Consider the following 20495-nt stretch of genomic DNA (forward strand, 5'->3'; position numbering starts at 1 on the left):
AACCCTCATGCATGCAGCTTCAGAAGCAAACTAGATCCTGGAGCATTTGACCAGAGATAGAGTGCACTTTATTTGTACTCAATGGCCTTTCCAAGGCATACGTCATCCCTCCCTCACTGTGTCTTCCAGTCCATGCAGTATCCATCCCTTTGTCTCACCCCACTTCCTCCCCAACTGAGTACAGAGTACAGAGAAAGTAACAGAGACTGACCGATTGAAAACAGGCACAGAAGTTGAAATATTCCTTTATTAAATCACAGCTTTGAATGTCAGATTTACCCAGCCTACAGCAATTACTGTTAATGTTTCAATCTGCCTGATTATACAGAATTCACAGAAAGGTTTGTGCTGATATACCAGAAGCTTCACAGTGTAGGAATGAACAGGAAGTTCAATAAACACAAGCAAGACAGAAATACACAGTTATGCTAATGATGTGAGATAAATGAGGGTAGGAGGAGGTTTATGTGGAGCATAAATACTAGCATGGATTGCTTAGGGTGAGTCACCTGATTCTGTCTTGTACACTTGATTTGACATGAAGAAGAACAGTAAAAACACAAACCCTCACATTTAAAAAGAAAGCTTTTGGAATCCGAAAGCGGAGTGAGTCTTTTGAAAACTACCAGGAGTCACAGAGAGGCAGCGCAGACCTACAGTCAGACTCTGACTCCCTAAGCACAGCAATTATCTGGGTGCACAACAACAGACCCTAGAGCAGGAAACGGAGATGAGGAGCCTCTCTGCTCCACATGATGCCATGTCTCTCGGATCTGGTCAGTGGCCGTCCCTCTCACTGCAAACTACCGGCCTCTTTCCGAGTGATGAAACCGAGCAGATCCATTGCTGTGACAACACCAATTACCGTCTGCTTCTTACGGCAAGTACGATCAGCCAGAGCTGGAAACAAAGCAGGTTAGAGTCAGAGGTGTGATGGGAAAGATAAGTCACATTTATAAAGCTCTGATTAGGCCCCAACTGGAGTATTGCATCCAGTTCTGGTCACCACACTTTAGGAAGGATGTGAGGGTCCTTGAGAGGGTGCAGAGGAAATTTACCAGAATGGTTCCAGGGATGGAGGATTTTAGTTACAAGGTTAGGTTGGAAAAGCTGGGGTTGTTCTTAGAACAAAAGGAGATTTACTAGAATATACAAGATTATGACAGGCTTAGATAAGTTAGACAAGGAAAAACTGTTTCCATTAACTAATGTTACAAGGACTAGGGGACACAGACTGAAGGCTTTGGGCAAAAGATGCAGGGGGAATGTGAGGAAGAACTTTTTTTACGCAGCGGTTGGTAATGACCTGGAACTCGCTGGTCACAAGGGTGGTGGAAGCAGAGACAATCAATGACTTCAAGAGCAAGTTGCATGGCCACCTGACAAAGAGACTTATAGGAGAGTGGAACTGACGGCATCACTCGGTGGAGAGCCGGCATGGACCCGATGGGCCAAATGGCTTCTTCTGTGCCGTGAATGACTGACACCTAAGTGGGGATCAGGTTAGACTGTCAGGGCTTCGGAAGGGTAATGGCAGGATCATTAAATGAATGGGAGTGGAAGACAGACAGAAGTAGATATTTTCCCCACAATGAACTACTTCACTGAAAATTAAACATAAGAGTGTCCCACCCCAGTGCAAAACACCTCTAGCCCTTCAGACATAAACTGCATCCAGGTTGAGACAAATCATTAAACCTGAAATGTACAAAATGGAGCCTGGATCGAGTGGAGGTGAAGGGTCTATTCCCCTTAGCAGAGGGGTCAGTGATTGGTAGAAAAATTGGAGGAGAGATGAGGAGACACTGGAACTTACTGCCTGAAAGTGGAGTCAAGGCAGAGAGACCCTCAACTCATTCAAAAAGGTGTCTGGGTATGCACCTCAAGTGCCATAATCTACAGGGCTACAGACCAAATGCTGGGAGGTGGGATTAGATGAGTGGATTGTTTATTGGCTGGCACAGACACAATGGGCCAGGTGACCTCTTGCTGTGCCTCAAACTTTCTATGGTTCTCTGATTTTCCACGAAACTTGACGATGGGCAATTTTCATAAAGATTCATTCCTGATTCCATCCGATCTAATCCTGATTCCCGCCAACTCATATAGCAACGTGACAGATATTTATCACTTGGACTCTGGGCATTGTCTGGATTTTGTGGGGAGGTTTGATAAGAAATACTTACACTGGTCCTGCTTATTCATTATCAGAGCAAAAGTATTGGTCTCCAAGATAGAGGACAGTTTCCCCAGATCATCACTGACCTCAACCTAAACACAAAATTAAAGGAGTTAAACATGAGCATCCGGAGAATCAAACAGCCAAAAACACAACTCCCCAAATCAGAGGGCAGAGAATTCCACAACTGATGCCATTGAACCCCACTGAGTGATCAGTGAGTGTGTGTCAGAGACATCAGGCTCAATGGACTGCTAAGTCTTTCACTCTCCTGTAACCATACACACCTCACTGGCCATGAAGCAAAGGGCCATAATCTGAACTTCCTTGAGTTTCAGTCATCTCCATATTCCATTCCAAATCAGCAGAGGCTAAACGAGTGAAAGTCACATCACACTTTAACCCATCACAAACTAACTCACCACATCTGAAACCCAGGAGTGTTTGATGGGGACAGTGTAGAGGGAGCATTACTCTGTATCTAATCCAGTTTCCCCCCCCACCCCCCCAGTTTTCTCTTCTTTTTTCTTTGTCGAAGGAGCTTTACTCTCTATCTAACCCTTTTTTTGGGACGGTGCAGAGGGAGCTTTGCTCTATATGTAACCCCAAGCTGTACCTTTTGTTTTATTCATTCATGGGACGTGGGCATTGCTGACCAGGCCAGCATTTATTGCCCATCCCTAATTGCCCTCGAGTAGGTGGTGGTGAGCTGCCTTCTTGAATCTCTGCAGTCCATGTGGGGTAGGTACACCCACAGTGCTGTTAGGAAGGTAGTTCCAGGATTTTGACCCAGCGACAGTGAAGGAATGGCGATATAGTTCCAAGTTAGGATGGTGTGCGACTTGGAGGGGAACTTGCAGGTGGTGTTCCCATGCATCTGCTGCTCTTGTCCTTCGAGGTGGTAGAGGTCATGGGTTTGGAAGGTGTTGTCTAAGGAGCCTTGGCGCGTTGCCCTGGGGAGTGTTTGATGGGGACAGTGTAGAGGGAGCTTTACTCTGTATCTAACCCCATGCTGTACCTGCCACATCCCCACCACTCATTCCCGGTAAACAATTCCCACCCCCACTCTCCGGATCGTTCCTACCGATGGGAAGAGCTGTCTGACTGTTCAGCATGTCCAGCACCGGATCTCGCAAGGTTGCCACCTAATAACAAAGAACCACCCATAATGACACAAAACTCTGAAATGTAGTAAACAAGGAGGAGGATAGTAACAGAATTCAGGAGAACACAGACTGGTGAAATAGGCAGACACATGATAGATGAAATGTGAAGTGATACATTTTAGTAGGAAGAAATGAGGAGAGGCAATATAAATTAAAATGGTACAATTTTAAAAAGGAGGGTGCAAGAACAGAGAGACCCAAGTACACAAATCTTTGAAGGCAGTAGGACAAGTTGAGAAGTTTGTTAAGACACATGGAATCCTGGACTTTATAAACAGCGGCATAGAGTACAAAAATCAAGGAATTTATGTTAAATCTTTATAAACACTGGTTAGGCTGGAGTACTGTGTTCAATTCTGGGCTCCACACTTTAGGAAGGATAGAGACAGTCAGAGAGATACAGCACTGAAACAGGCCCTTCGGCCCACCGAGTCTGTGCTGACCATCAACCACCCATTTATACTAATCCTACATTAATCCCATATCCTCACAATTCTCCTACCGCCTACCTACACTAGGGGCAATTTACAATGGCCAATTTACCTATCAACCTGCAAGTCTTTGGCATGTGGGAGGAAACCGGAGCACCCGGCAGAAACCCCCCTCCCAGCCTATTAAAAAGGGGAAGAAAGAGCAAAATTCAATACAAAAGAAAAGTAAGCGAGTCTTTGTGATAACGTCAACTCCTTCAACTTGCCTGGTCTCACAAAAAAAGAGCAGCGACAGTGAGAAAGAAGGAGACTGAGTGAGACCAGCGGTGTTTAAAAATTGCAGCAACAGCGGGAAAGGAGACCGAGTGAGACCAGTGGTGTTTAAAAAGAGCAGCGACAGCGCGCCTGAGTTTTGAAAGGGGAAGCCAACAGTGACATCACAGGAGAGCTGCAAGCTGGTGAGTAGCAGCTGCTAGAATATCTTAAAAAAATAAGGGGTAAGTTTTTTTTTGTTGAAAATAAAACCTCTGGAGATGACGTTTTTTTTTTAAAGAATTTTAGATTGAAGTGGGTACAACAAGCCCCCTAGTATAATTAGTATTTTTTAATTAAGGGAGTAACTAATTAATCTAAGGGTAAGTCATGACAGGAGAGCTCAGGCCCGTGATATGCTCCTCCTGTGCTATGTGGGAAATCAGGGACGCTTCCAGTGTCCCTGATGACCATGTGTGCAGGAAGTGTATCCATCTGCAGCTACTGACTACCCACATTACCGAGCTGGAGCTGTGAGTGGATTCACTGTGGAGCATTCGTGATGCTGAGAACATCGTGGATAGCACGTTTAGTGAGGTGATCACACCGCAGGTAATGGCTGCACAGGCAGAAAAGAGATGGGTGACCACCAGGCTGAGTAGTAGGCGCAGGCAGGGAGTGCAGGAGTTCCCTGTGGCCATCCCCCTCTCAAACAGATATACCGCTTTGGATACTGTTGACCTCCCAGGGAAAAGCAGCAACAGCCAAGTTCATGGCACCACGGAGGGCTCTGCTGCACAGCAGGGGAGGAAAAAAGTTGGAAGAGCTATCGTGAGAGGGGATTCTATCGTAAGTGGTGCAGATAGGCGTTTCTGTGGCCGCAAACAAGACTCCAGGATGGTATGTTGCCTCCCTGGTGCTAGCGTTAAGGATGTCTCAGAGGCTGCAGGACATTCTGAAAGGGGAGGGTGAGCAGCCAGAGGTCGTGGTCCATATTGGTACTAACGACATAGGCAGGAAGAGAGATGAGGTCCTCTAAAGTGAATAAAGGGAGTTAGGCAGAAGGTTATAAAGCAGGACCTCTAGGGTTGTAATCTCAGGATTACTCCATGTGCCACGTGCTAGTGAGGGTAGGAATAGGAGGATTAGGCAAATGAATGCGTGGCTGAAGAGCTGGTGTAGGTGGGAGGGCTTCAGCTACTTGGATCATTGGGATCTCTTCTGGTGCAGAGGTGACCTGTACAAGAAGGACGGGTTGCATCTAAACAGGAGGGGGACCAATATCCTTGCGGGGAGGTTTGCTAGCACTACTCCGGGGGGGGGGGGGGGGTTTAAACTAGTCTTGCAGGGGGGTGGGACCCAAAGTAGTAGTCTCTCCAATGAGATAGTTGAGGCAAATGTAGAGGTTAAAGCAAGCAAGTCTAGTAGACAGGCCGGGCAGAGGCAGGACAGAGAGCGTGGAAGGTCTGGTAGGCTAAACTGCATTTACTTTATGCAAGAAGCCTTACAGGTAAGGCAGATGAACTTAGAGCATGGATCGGTACATGGGATTGTGATATTATAGCTATTACAGAAACGTGGTGAAGGGATGGGCAGGACTGGCAGCTCAATGTTCCGGGGTACCGATCTTTCCGGCGTGATAGAGCTGGAGGTAAGAGAGGAGGGGGAGTTGCACTATTGATTAGGGAGGACATCACGGCAGAACTTAGAGAGGATATCCCGGGGGGAACGTCCAGCAAGGCCATATGGGTAGAACTTAGAAATAAGAAAGGGGTGATCACTTTGATGGGATTATACTATAGGCCCCCCCATAGTCAGAGGGAAGTGGAGGAGCATATAGGTAGGGAAATCACAGATAGGTGTAGGAATTATAGGGTTGTAATAGTAGATGATTTTAACTTCCCTAATATTGACTGGGACTGCCTTAGTGCTAAGGGATCAGATGGGGAAGAATTTGTTAAGTGTGTCTAGGATATTTTCTGAAGCAGTATGTGGATGGCCCTGCTAGAGAAGGGGCTACACTCGACCTCCTCTTAGGAAATGAGGATGGGCAGGTGGTTGATATGTCAGTGGGGGAGCACTTTGGGACCAGTGACCATAACTCTATCAGCTTCAAGATAGTTCTGGAAAAAGATAGGACTGGTTCTCAGGTTGAAGTCCGAAATTGGGGGAAGGCTAATTTCGATGGCATCAGACAGGAACTCTCAAAAGTTGAATGGGAGAGGCTGTTCACAGGGAAAGGGACAACTGGCAAATGGGAGGCTTTTAAAAGTGAGATAGAAAGAGTTCAGGGCCAGAATGTTCCTGTTAGATGGAAGGGCAAGGCAGGCAAGTTTAGGGAACCTTGGTTGACGAGGGATATTGAGGGTCTGGTCAGGACAAAGAAGGAGGCATATGTCAGGTATAGGCAGCTGGGATCGAGCGAGACCGAGGAGTATAGGGGATGTAGAACTACACCCAAGAAGGAAATTAGGAAGGCAAAAAGGGGCCATGAGATTTCCCTGGCAGATAAAATAAAGGAGAACCCTAAAAGATTCTATAAGTTAAGAGTAAAAGGGTAGCTTGGGAGAGAGTAGGTCCCTATGTAAGGGATATGTAACCCACATGCAATCTATATGTGGAGCCACAGGAAATGGGCGAGGTCTTAAATGAATATTTCTCGTCTGTATTTACCGTGGAGGTGGTCATGGAAGCTAGTGAGTTCAAGGGAGGGAACACAGATATCCTGGAGCATATCAACATTACAAAGGAGGTGGTGTTGGAAGTTTTGAAGTGCATTAAGGTGGATAAATCCCCAGGGCCTGACCAGGTGTATCCTAGGATGCTATGGGAAGCAAGGGAGGAGATTGCTGGGACCCTGGCAGAGATTTTAGTATCATTGTTAGCCACGGGTGAGATACCGGAAGACTGGAGGATAGCTAATGTTGTGCCTTTATTTAAGAAGGGCAGTAAGGATAAGCCAGGGAACTACAGGCCGGTGAGCCTTACATCAGTGGTGGGAAAGTTATTGGAAGGGATTCTGAGCGACAGGATTTATATGCATCTGGAAAGGCATAGTCTGATTAGGGATAGTCAGCATGGCTTTGTGCATGGGAAATCATGTCTCACGAATTTGATTGAGTTTTTCAAGGAGGTGACCAAGAGGATTGACGAGGGCAGGGCGATGGACGTTGTCTACATGGACTTTAGCAAGGCCTTTGACAAGGTCCCGCATGGTAGGCTGGTCCAAAAGGTTTGAACACATGGGATTCAGGGTGAGCTGGCAAATTGGATACAAAATTGGCTTGGTGATAGGAGGCAGAGGGTGGTAGTGGAGGGTTGTTTTTCAGATTGGAGGCCGGTGACCAGTGGTGTGCCGCAGGGATCGGTGCTGGGCCCTCTGTTGTTTGTCATATATATTAATGACTTGGATGTGAATGTAGGGGGCATGATTAGTAAGTTTGCAGATGACACCAAAATTGGTGGTATAGTGGACAGTGAAGAAGGTTGTCTATGGTTACAACAGGATATAGATCAACTGGGAAAGTGGGCAAGGGATTGGCAAATGGAATTTAACGCAGCTAAGTGTGAAGTGATGCATTTTGGGAAGTTAAACCAGGGCAGGACATATACAGTGAATGGCAGGGCCCTGGGGAGTGTTGTTGAGCAGAGGGACCTTGGCGTGCAAGTACATAGTTCCCTGAAAGTGGCAACACTGGTAGACAGGGTGGTGAAGAAGGCATATGGCATGCTTGCTTTCATCGGCCGAGGCATGGAGTACAAGAGTTGGGACATCATGTTACAGTTGTACATAACGTTGGTTAGGCCGCATTTGGAGTACTGTGTGCAGTTCTGGTCTCTGCACTACAGGAAAGATGTGATTAAGTTAGAGAGGGTGCAGAAAAGATTCACAAGGATGTTGCCTGGTTTGGAGGGCTTGAGTTACAAAGAGTGATTGGATAGGCTGGGTCTGTTTTCCCTGGAGCGAAGGAGGCTGAGAGGGGACATGATAGAGGTATATAAAATTATGAGAGGCATAGATAGGGTAGATAGCCAGAGTCTGTTTCCCATGGTAGGGGTGACTAAAACTAGAGGGCATAGATTTGAGAGAGAGAGAGGAGGTTTAAAGGGGATCAAAGGGGTAAATTTTTCACAAAGAATAGCAGGTATCTGGAATGAGCTGCCTGAGGAGTTGGTGGAGGCAGGAACAGTAGCGACATTTAAGAGGCATCTGGACAGGTACTTGAATGAGCAAGGCATAGAGGGATATGGAATTAATGCAGGCAGGTGGGATTAGTATAGATAGGCATTATGGTCGGCATGGACGCGGTGGGCCGAAGGGCCTGTTTCTATGCTGTATAACTCTGACTCTAAGTGACTCTTCAGTGCATTATATCTATAGATACAAATTCTTCAAGAATGTCATGGCCTTGGAAAGGATGCAGAGCAGATTTACCAGAACGGTCCCAGGGTGAGGGACTTCAGTTATGTGGAGAGACTGGAGAAGCTGGGATTATTCTCCTTAGAGCAGAGCAGGTTAGTAGAGATTTAATAAAGGCGTTCAAAATCATGTAAGGTTTTGATAGAGTAAATAAGGAGAAACTGTTTCCAGTGGCAGGAAGGTTGGTAACCAGAGTTCACAGATTTAAGGTGATTGACAAAAGAGGAGGAGGCGAGGTAAGGAAATATTTCTTTTTGTTTTTATACAGCGAGTTGTTGTGATCTGGAATGCACTGCCTCAAAGGGCAATGAAAGCAGATTCAATAGTAACGCTCAAGGGAACTCAATAAATACCTGAAGGGGAAAAATTTGCAGTTTTATGGGGAAAAAGTGGGACTAATTGGATAGCCTATTTAAAAGAGCCAGCAATACAGAATGGGTCAAATAACCTCCATCTGTGCTGCATCATTGTATGGTTGTAACACAGACCCCGAGTCCTGTATCCAGAGCGAGGGACATTACCTTTTTGAACTGCTTGCACAGAACCTGAGTAACTGGATCGCTAAGTTTAACCTTTGCAGCCAGAATGGAGCTGAGCATCTGCTTCAGTGATACGACTCCCAGCAGCCATCTGAAAACACAAATTGAACAGATGTTCACATTTCACAGCATCTGCCACCACACACACCCGAATCTCCACCTCACCTCTCCAATACCCTCCCCCCACTATCCTACAGTGCTCCTCACTGTTTGGAGACTTCAGCAAGGAATAGATTAATGGACAGGGGGTGGGTACAACTTAATGTGGAGAAGTGAGGGAATATATTTTTGGATTGGGAATGCACTTTGAGAGTGCGGTGGAGGCAGGTTCAATCTCGGTTTACAGAAGAGAACTGGACAATTATCTGAAGAGTAAATAAATTTGCTGAGCTGCAGAGAAAAGAGAGGGAGTGGGACTCTTGCAGACAGTCAGCATGGCCACGATAGGCTGACGGCCTCCTTTGTGCCACAATAATTCTAATGATTCAATGATAAAAATCACAGGCCTGAAGTTAACTGTTTCTTCCTCCACAGATGCCGAGTATTTCCAGCATTTTCTGTTTTTATTTGAAATACTGGGACGGTTTCCACTGGAGCAGAGAAGGCCGAGGGCAGATTTCATAGAGGTTTACAAAATAATTATTTTTGATTGTGTAAACAGGGAAAAACAATTTCATCCACTTGGACAGTCAGTGTCGAGAGAACATTCATTTTAAATTATTGCTGAGAGAGAGAGAGGAGAAATTTCTCCACACAATGGGTTTTCAGAGCTTTGTCACAGGGAGTCAGTTAGATAGTTAGAGTAATATAGCACTGAAACAGGCCCTGCGGCCCACCGAGTCTGTGCCGACCAACAACCAACCATTTATACTAATCCTACATTAACCGAGAGTGTGGCCAAGAGAGTGTGGGAAAATGGCGCACTGACACGGAACACAAAAGTCCGAGTGTATCAGGCCTGTGTCCTCAGTACCTTGCTCTACGGCAGCGAGGCCTGGACAACGTATGTCAGCCAAGAGCGACGTCTCAATTCATTCCATCTTCGCTGCCTTCGGAGAATACTTGGCATCAGGTGGCAGGACTATATCTCCAACACAGAAGTCCTTGAAGCGGCCAACACCCCCAGCTTATACACACTACTGAGTCAGCGGCGCTTGAGATGGCTTGGCCATGTGAGCCGCATGGAAGATGGCAGGATCCCCAAAGACACATTGTACAGCGAGCTCGCCACTGGTATCAGACCCACCGGCCGTCCATGTCTCCGTTATAAAGACGTCTGCAAACGCGACATGAAATCGTGTGACATTGATCACAAGTCGTGGGAGTCAGTTGCCAGCATTCGCCAGAGCTGGCGGGCAGCCATAAAGACAGGGCTAAATTGTGGCGAGTCGAAGAGACTTAGTAGTTGGCAGGAAAAAAGACAGAGGCGCAAGGGGAGAGCCAACTGTGCAACAGCCCCGACAAACAAATTCTCTGCAGCACCTGTGCAAGAGCCTGTCACTCCAGAATTGGCCTTTATAGCCACTCCAGGCGCTGCTTCACAAACCACTGACCACCTCCAGGCGCATATCCATTGTCTCTCGAGATAAGGAGGCCCAAAAGAAAGACATTAACCCCATATTCCCTACCACATCCCCACCATTCTCCTACCACCTACCTACACGAAGGGCAATTTACAATGGCCGATTTACCCATCAACCTGCAAGTCTTTGGCTGTGGGAAGAAACCGGTAGAAACCCACGCAGTCACAGGGAGAACTTGCAGACTCCACAGAGGCAGTACCCAGAACTGAACCCGGGTCACTGGAGCGGTGAGGCTGCGGTGCTAACCACTGCGCCACTGTGCAGTGGCATATCATTTAAGGGAAAACTAGATAAATATTTCAATCAGATAAAAATGCAAGGCTATTAGCAGTAAGCCAGAGATTGGGAAACTTTCAGAAACCAGCAGAGGAGGACTAGAAAAAAAATAAAGAGGGAGAAATTAGAATATGAGAGTAACCGAGCAAGAAATATAAAACCAGACAGCAAGAGCTTTTACAAATATATAAAAAGAGAGCAGCTAAAGTGAGTGCTGATTCCTTAGAGGATGAGACTGGGGAATTAATAATGGGAAACAAGGAAACAGCAAAGACTTTGAATAAGTATTTTGTATCTGTCTTCATGGTAGAAGACACTAAAAATATCCCAATAATAGTAGAAAAATCAGAGGGCAAAAGGGACAGAGGAACTTAAAACAATCACCATCACTCGAGAAAAAGTACAAGGAAAACTACTGGGACTAAAGGCTGACAAGTCCCCTGGACCTGATGGTCTGCATCCTATGGTCTGAAAAGTGGGATGGCAGGATTGTCTTATGAGGAGAGATTGAGGAAACTGGGCTTGTATTCTCTAGAGTTTCGAAGAATGAGAGGTGATCTCATTGAAACTTATAAAATTCTTACAGGGTGTGACAGGGTAGATGTGGATAGGATGTTTCCCCTGGCTGGTGACCCAGGGGACATAGTCTCAGAATAAGGGGTAGGCCATTTAAGACGGAGCCGAGGAGGAATTTCTTCACTCAGAGGGTGGTGAATCTTTGGAATTCTCTACCCCAGACGTCTATGAAAGCTCAATCATTGAGCATGTTCAAGATAGAAAATCGATAAATTTCTGGATACTAATGACATCAAGGAACATGAGGATAGCGGGGAAAATGGCATCGAGTTAGATGATCAGCCATGATGTGTTTGAATGGCAGAGCAGGCTCGACGGGCCGAATGGCCTACTCCTGCTCCTATTTCCTATGTTCCTAAGTGGCTGCAGAGATAGTGGATGCATTGGTTGTATTCTTCCAAAATTCCCTAGATTCTGGAAAGGACCCAGTGGATTGGAAAACAGCAAATGTAAGCAGGAAACTATAGGCCAGTTAGCCCAACATCTGTTGTTGGGAAAATGCTAGAAACTATTAGGGAAGTAGTAATAGGACATTTAGAAAATTACATTGCGATCAGGCAGATTCAACATGGTTTTATGAAAGGGAAATCGTGTTTGACAAATTTATTAGAGTTCTTTGAGGATGTAACAGGCAGGGTGGATAAAGGGGAACCAGTAGATGTAGACATAGTTATACAGCACAGAAACAGGCCCTTCGGCCCATTGTATCTGTGCCGGCCATCCAGCACCCAACTATTCTAATCCCATATTCCTGCACTTGGCCTGTAGCCTTGTATGCTATGGCATTTCAAGTGCTCATCTAAATATTTTTTAAATGTTGAGGGTTCCCTTCAGGCAGTGCGTTCCAGATTCCAACCACCCTCTGGGTGAAAAACATTTTCCTCAAATCCCCACTAAACCTCCTGCCCCTTACCCTAAATCTATGTCCCCTGGTTCTTGATCCCTCTGCTAAAGGAAAAAGTTTCTTCCTATCTAATCGATCAATGCCCCTCAAACTTGTACACCTCAATCATGTCCCCCCCCCCTCCCCCTTCTCTGCTCTAAGGAAAACAACCCCAGCCTTTTCAGTCACTCTTCATAGCTGAAATGTTCCAGCCCAGGCAACATCCTGGTGAATCTCCTCTGCACCCGCTCCAGTGCAATCACATCCTTCCTATAGTGTATTTAGATTTCCAAAAGGAATTCAATAAGGTGCCACATAAAAGAACAAAGAACAAAGAAAATTACAGCACAGGAACAGGCCCTTCGGCCCTCCAAGCCTGCGCCGATCCAGATCCTCTATCTAAACATGTCGCCTATTTTCTAAGGGTCTGTATCTCTTTTCTTCCTGCCCATTCATGTATCTGTCTAGATACATCTTAAAAGACGCCATCGTGCCCGCATCTACCACCTCCGCTGGCAACGTGTTCCAGGCACCCACCACCCTCTGCGTAAAGAACTTTCCACGCATATCCCCCCTAAACTTTTCCCCTCTCACTTTGAACTCGTGTCCTCTAGTAATTGAATCCCCCACTCTGGGAAAAAGCCTCTTGCTATCCACCCTGTCTATACCTCTCATGATTTTGTACACCTCAATCAGGTCCCCCTTCAACCTCCGTCTTTCTAATGAAAATAATCCTAATCTACTCAACCTCTCCTCATAGCTAGCGCCCTCCATACCAGGCAACATCCTGGTGAACCTCCTCTGCACCCTCTCCAAAGCATCCACATCCTTTTGGTAATGTGGCGACCAGAACTGCACGCAGTATTCCAAATGTGGCCGAACCAAAGTCCTATACAACTGTAACATGACCTGCCAACTCTTGTACTCAATACCCCGTCCGATGAAGGAAAGCATGCCGTATGCCTTCTTGACCACTCTATTTACCTGCGTTGCCACCTTCAGGGAACAGTGGACCTGAACACCCAAATCTCTCTGGACATCAATTTTCCCCAGGACTTTTCCATTTACTGTATAGTTCACTCTTGAATTGGATCTTCCAAAATGCATCACCTCGCATTTGCCCTGATTGAACTCCATCTGCCATTTCTCTGCCCAACTCTCCAATCTATCTATATTCTGCTGTATTCTCTGACAGTCCCCTTCACTATCTGCTACTCCACCAATTTTAGTGTTGTCTGCAAACTTGCTAATCAGTCCACCTATACTTTCCTCCAAATCATTAATGTATATCACAAACAACAGTGGTCCCAGCACGGATCCCTGTGGAACACCACTGGTCACACGTCTCCATTTTGAGAAACTCCCTTCTACTGCTACTCTCTGTCTCCTGTTGCCCAGCCAGTTCTTTATCCATCCAGCTAGTACACCTCGGACCCCATGCGCCTTCACTTTCTGCATCAGCCTGCCATGGGGAACCTTATCAAACGCCTTACTGAAGTCCATGTATATGACATCGACAGCCCTTCCCTCATCAATCAACTTTGTCACTTCCTCAAAGAATTCTATTAAGTTGGTAAGACATGACCTTCCCTGCACAAAACCATGTTGCCTATCACTGATAAGCCCATTTTCTTCCAAATGGGAATAGATCCTATCCCTCAGTATCTTCTCCAGCAGCTTCCCTACCACTGACGTCAGGCTCACCGGTCTATAATTACCTAGATTATCCCTGCTACCCTTCTTAAACAAGGGGACAACATTAGCAATTCTCCAGTCCTCCGGGACCTCACCCGTGTTTAAGGATGCTGCAAAGATATCTGTTAAGGCCCCAGCTATTTCCTCTCTCGCTTCCCTCAGTAACCTGGGATAGATCCCATCCGGACCTGGGGACTTGTCCACCTTAATGCCCTTTAGAATACCAAACACTTCCTCCCTCCTTATGCCGACTTGACCTAGAGTAATCAAACATCTGTTCCTAACCTCAACATCCGTCATGTCCCTCTCCTCGGTGAATACCGATGCAAAGTACTCGTTTAGAATCTCACCCATTTTCTCTGACTCCAAGCATAACATTCCTCCTTTGTCCTTTAGTGGGCCAATCCTTTCTCTAGTTACCCTCTTTCTCCTTATATATGAATAAAAGGCTTTGGGATTTTCTTTAACCCTGTTTGCTAAAGATATTTCATGACCCCTTTTAGCCCTCTTAATTCCTCGTTTCAGATTGGTCCTACATTCCCGATATTCTTTCAAAGCTTCGTCTTTCATCAGCCGCCTAGACGTTATGTATGCTTCCTTTTTCCTCTTAGCTAGTCTCACAATTTCACCTGTCATCCATGGTTCCCTAATCTTGCCATTTCTATCCCTCATTTTCACAGGAACATGTCTCTCCTGCACGCTAATCAACCTCTCTTTAAAAGCCTCCCACATATCACATGTGGATTTACCTTCAAACAGCTGCTCCCAATCTACACAACAAAGGTTACTACACAAGATAAGAGCGCATGGTGTTGGGGGTAATATATTAGCACGGATAGAGGATTGGCTAACGAACAGAAACAGTCAGGATAAATGGGGCATTTTCAGGTTGGCAGACTGTAACTAGTGGAGTGCTGCAGGGATCAGTGCTGGGGCCTTAACTACTTACAATCTACATTAATGACATGGATGAAGGGACCAAGTGTGTTGTAGCCAAATTTGCAGACAAAACAAAGCTAGGTAGGAAAGCAAGTTGTGAGGAGCTGTTAAGTGAACGGGCAAAAAAATTGGCAGATGGAGTATAATGTGGGAAAATGTGAGGTTGTCCACTTTGGTGGAAATAGAAAAGCAAAATATTATTTACATGAGGAGAGACTGCAAAATGCTGTGGCAGAGGGATCTGGGTGGCCTTGTACAAGAATCACAAAATGTTAACATGCAGGTACAGCAAGTACAGGAAGGCAAATGGAATGTTGCAAAGGAGATGGAATATAAAAGGTAGGGAAGACTTGCTACAACTGTACAAGGCACTGATGAGACTACACCTAGAATACTGCGTACATTTTTGGTCTCTATATTTAGGAAACATATGAACATACAAATTAGGAGCAGGAGTAGGCCACTCGGGCCTGCTACACCATTCAATAAGATCATGACTGATCTGAATGTAACCTCAACTCCACATTTCCACCTACCCCCAATAACCTTCCACCCCTTTGCTTATCAAGAATCTATCTAACTCTGCCTTAAAAATATTCAAAGACTCTGCTTTCACTGTCTTTTGAGGAAGAGAATTCCAAAGACTCACAACCCACAGAGAAAAACATTCTCCTCATCTCTTTCTTAAATGGGCGCCCCCTTATTTTTAAACAGTGACCCCTAGTTCTAGATTCTCCCACAAGGGGAAACATCCTTTCCACATCCACCCTGTCAAGACCCCTCAGGATCTTATATGTTTCAATCAAGTCACCTCTTACTTTTCTAAATTCCAGCAGATACAAGCCTAGTCTGTCCAATCTTTCCTCGTAAGACAGCCTACCCATTCCAGGTATTAGTCTAGTAAACGTTCTCTGTACTGTCTCCAACAAATTTACATCCTTCCTTAAATAAGGAGACCAGTGCTGTACACAATACTCCAGATGTGGTCTCACCAATGCCCTGTATAGCTGAAGCATAACCTCCCTACTTTTGTATTCAATTCCCCTCACGATAAAAGTTAACATTCTATTAGAAACATAGAAAATAGGAGTAGGCCATTCAGCCCTTTGAGCCTGCACCACCATTCAATACGATCATGGCTGATCATCCAAACCCACAATTAGCTTTCCTAATTACGTGCTGTACCTGCATACTAACCTTTTGCAAGTCATGCACTAGATCACCCAGATCCCTCTGCATCTGAGTGCTCTGCAATCTCTCACCATTTAGATAATATGCTGCTTTTTTATTCTTCCTGCCAAAATGGACAATTTCCCACATTATACTCCATTTGCCAGGTCTTTGCCCACTCACTTAACCTATCTATATCCCTTTGTAGCCTCCTTATGTCCTCTTCACAAGTTACTTTCCTACCTATCTTTGTGTCATCAGCAAATCTAGCGACCATACCTTCAGTCTCTTCATCCAAGTCATTTATATCAATTGTAAAAAGTTGAGGCCCCAGCACAGATCCCTGTGGCACACCACTCGTTACATCTTGGAGGGATATAGTTGCATTGGAGGCAGTTCAGAGAAGGTTCACTAAGCTGATTCCTGGGATGAGGGGTTGTTTTAAGACGAAAGATTGAGCAGGTTGGGCCAATACGCATTGGAGTTTAGAAGAATGAGGAGTGATCTTATTGAAACATAAGATTCTGAGGGGGCTTGACAGGGTAGATGTTGAGAGGATGTTTCCCCTCATGGGGGAATCTAGAACTAGGGGCAAAGTTTCAAAATCAGAGGTCTCCCTTTTAAGATGGGGATGAGGAGAAATTTCTTCTCTCAGACACAGTCGTTAATCCTTGGAATTCTCTTCCCAGAGGAGGCTGGGTCATTCAATATATTCAAGGCGGACTTAAATTTTTGATTGACAAGGGAGTCAAGGGTTATGGGGGGGGGGGGGACCAGCTGGAAAGTGGTGTTAAGGCCACGATCAGATCAGCCATGATCGTATTGAATGGTGAAGCAGGCACAAGGGGCTGAATGGCCTACTCCTGCTCCTAATTATGTTTTTATGCTATGGGGACAGAGAGCGAGGCAGTGGCATTAGTTTGGGATAAGCTGATACTGGGCCTTTTGAAGACTTACCCTCTATCACTGACCACAGGAGCCTGGTCATAACCTTTCTCTTGGAGAATCTCAATGGTCCTCTGACAGGAGAGAGACTGCAGCACAGTGAGAGGAGGAGATATATTCAGCTCTTCAACTCGGGACTTCCACCACCTGAGAACAGATACAAACGTCAGATTACACAGTGCCATAGGGAGGGCCCATGCCCATGGGACCCGTACCCCAGGGAGAGTCAGTGTTTGATGACGGTATTCTTACCAGGGCCTCTTGCTGCGATTTGGTGGATTCACTTGGAAACCCTTTTGCATCATCCACTCATCACTGAGGAACTTGGTCCTGGAGAAACAAAGAAACAGGTCAATAGAGAACTCGCCCCTGCGTCCAGGGGCCGCATTGGGAGTGGGAATGGGGAATGGGAAGAGATGACATAGGGAGGTTGGCGAATGAGGAGCTACAGCTGGAGACCGGGCTGGGGGGAGGGGAGTGGGTGCTGAGACCCAGGAGGGAGGGGGACTTACATATAGTTGCGGATGGAATCCGGAAGAATGACGACACAGCGCTGACCTTCCTGCAGATCTTGAGCCGCCTGCAGAGCAACGGAGACTGCACTTCCCGAACTTCCACCTGAAAACACAATCCGAGAAAAATCAGAAGCAGCTCCATCTCGCTGACCCGTCTCGCCCACCACCCCCCATCCGCCTCCTTGTTCCCACTCCCCCGAGCCCTCCCAGTTTCTCACCACAGAGGAGACCCTCGTCTCGGATCAGCTGACGGGCGATTTGAAACGAGTCTTCATCATTGCTCTTGTACCATTTATCCACAACCTGTGGAGATGGACAATAGTCAGACCCGCATCCCAAACCACAGAACAACCCCACCCATTCTCCTCCCCCGGCTGCCCCTTCACCCTCTAACCCAGAGGTCACGGTCCAGTGATCCAGCCCAGAAACCCAGTTTAGCGAATGGACAGTGAAGCCAGAATCACTCACCGATCGATCAAGAACAGTTGGGATGAAATCATAACCAATCCCTTCCACTTCATACGTGCTGATATCTGATTGATTGAGCTGCTCAGGTTCCGCCAGGATGGATCCTTCCGGATCAACTCCAATAATCTGAGGACAAGAGATTGATCAGCATTTGTCCCCAAAAGACCCAGAGTCAGAGTGAACGACAAACAGAACATCTACCTACAAACACCCAGCACCTCCCCTCCTCCTCCCCACCCCCCAATCACCCCACCCATCTCCACCGCCCCCCCCACCCCCAACGAATCCCACCCCCCCGCCGTCTCCCCCCCAGACCCCCCACCTCCCCCAGACCCCCCACATTCCCCCAGACTGGCCACACTGCGTGCTCCAGTTACCTGGCAGTTAGGACATTTCTCCTTGAGTTTCCTGGCAATCCCAGTGATTGTCCCTCCAGTTCCTGTTCCAGCAACTAACATGTCCACTTTTCCTAAAAACAGGAAAGGAAAGAAGGATTGGGAAATTTGACCTATGGATCTTTATTTCCATGATTACCAGCCTCTCCCCCCAACAGTCCCAGGATTAGATCAATGGAAGAGACTTATAAAGTTGCCAAAAAAGTAGTAAGCCTGAGGACTGGGTGCATTTCAGAATTCAGCAAAGGACTACCAAGAAACTGATAAAGAAAATGAAAATAAGAGCACGAAAAATAAAAATGGACTGTAAAAAGAAAAAGATTAATGACGACAAGTGCGGGCCCACTGCAGCCAGAGGCAGGAAGATTTATAATGGGGAATAAGGAAATGGCAGAGAAACTAAACAAATACGTTGTGCGTGTCTTCGTGGACAAAGATACAAAAAACCTCCCAGGAATACTGGATAACCAAGGGACTAGCGAGAATAAGGAACTGAAACAAATTAGTATTAGTAAATAAATAGCACTGGAGAAATTAATGGAACTGAAAGTTTGTAAATCCACTGGACCTGATGATCTACATCCCAGATTGTTGAAAGAGGGTGGCTGTGGAGACAGTAGATTCATTGGTGGTAGATTCTGGAATGGTCCTACAGATTGGAAGGTAGCAAATGTAACCCCACTATTTAAGAAATCCTGTTGATTACCACCTACGGCCCTCCCTCAGCTGATGACTCAGTACTCCATGTTGAACACTACTTGGAAGAAGCACTGAAGGTGGCTAGGGCGCAAAATGTACTCTGGGTGGGGGACTTCATGTCCATCACCAAGAGTGGCTTGATAGCACCACTACTGACCAAGCTGGCAGAGTCCTAAAGGACATAGTTGCTAGACTTGGTCTGCAGCAGGCAATGAGGGAATCAAGAAGGATAAACATACTTGACCTCGTCCTCACCAATCTGCCTGGCGCTGATGCTGCTGTCCATGACATATTGGTAGGAGTGACCACCGCACAGTCCTTGTGGAGACAAAGTCCCGCCTTCACATTGAGGATACTCTCCATCTTGTTGTGTGGCACTACCACTGTGCTATTGGATAGATTCAGATCAGATATAGCAATGCAAAATTGGGCATCCATGAAGCACTGTGGACCATCAGCAGCAGCAGAATTGTACTCAACTACAATCTATAACCTCATGGTCTGGCATATTCCCCAATCTACCATTACCATCAAGCCAGGAAACCAACCCTGGTTAATGAAGAGTGCCGGAGGGTATGCCAGGAGCAGCACCAGGCAAACCTCAAAATGAAGAGTCAACCTGGTGAAGCTACAACCCAGGACTAGTTGCATGCCAAACAGCGTAAGCAGCATGTGATAGACAGAGCTAAGCAATCCCACAACAAATGGATCAGATCTCAGCTCTGTAGGGGTAACATATTGGCATGGATAGAAGATTGGCTAGCTAACAGGAAACAGAGAGTCGGCATAAATGGGTCACTTTCTGGTTGGCCAGAGTGGTATGCCACAGGGATCAGTGCTAGGGCCTCAACCTTTTACAGATTATATAAATGACTTTGATGAAGGGACCGAAGATATGGTTGCTAAATATGCTGATGACACAAAGATAGGTAGGAAAGTAACTTGTGAAGAGGACATAAGGAGGCTACAAAGGGATATAGATAGGTTAAGTGAGTGGGCAAAGAGCTGGCAAATGGAGTATAATGTGGGAAAGTGTGAAATTGTCCATTTCGACAGGAAGAATTAAAAGCAGCATATTATCTAAATGGTGAGAGATTGCAGAGCTCGGAGATGCAGAGGGATCTGGGTGTCCTCGTGCATGAATTGTGAAAGGTTAGTATGCAGGTTACGCACGTAATTAGGAACGCTAGTAGAATGTTATCGTTTATCGCGAGGGGAATTGAACACAAAAGTAGGGAGGTTATGCTTCAGCTATACAGGGCATTGGTGAGACCACATCTGGAGTACTGTGTACAGTACTGGTCTCCTTATTTAAGGATGTAAATGTGTTGGAGACAGTACAGAGAAGGTTTACGAGACTAATA

At 46.1% G+C, this 20495-nt stretch overlaps 1 protein-coding gene across 2 annotated transcripts in view; it reads right to left on the minus strand.

Moving 5' to 3' along the window:
- Positions 1-229: 229 nt before the first annotated feature.
- The window catches only part of cbsa (cystathionine beta-synthase a), a 47747-nt gene continuing 27481 nt past the window's right edge, over positions 230-20495 (minus strand). The window contains exons 8-16 of one of the 2 annotated variants that reach the window (XM_068041316.1): positions 18415-18506; positions 18038-18163; positions 17788-17872; positions 17567-17672; positions 17307-17384; positions 17067-17201; positions 8970-9078; positions 2187-2271; positions 230-900 (exon numbers count right to left, since the gene is read on the minus strand). In XM_068041316.1, coding sequence (XP_067897417.1) covers positions 794-900; positions 2187-2271; positions 8970-9078; positions 17067-17201; positions 17307-17384; positions 17567-17672; positions 17788-17872; positions 18038-18163; positions 18415-18506 — 923 coding nt within the window. In that variant the 3' untranslated portion in view covers positions 230-793. Of the gene's footprint in view, positions 901-2186; positions 2272-3263; positions 3325-8969; positions 9079-17066; positions 17202-17306; positions 17385-17566; positions 17673-17787; positions 17873-18037; positions 18164-18414; positions 18507-20495 lie in introns of those variants that run through there. The other variant, XM_068041317.1, reaches the window with a different exon arrangement.

The sequence above is a fragment of the Heterodontus francisci genome, chromosome 10 (assembly GCF_036365525.1).
Source record: "Heterodontus francisci isolate sHetFra1 chromosome 10, sHetFra1.hap1, whole genome shotgun sequence".
Classification (NCBI taxonomy): Eukaryota; Metazoa; Chordata; class Chondrichthyes; order Heterodontiformes; family Heterodontidae; genus Heterodontus; species Heterodontus francisci.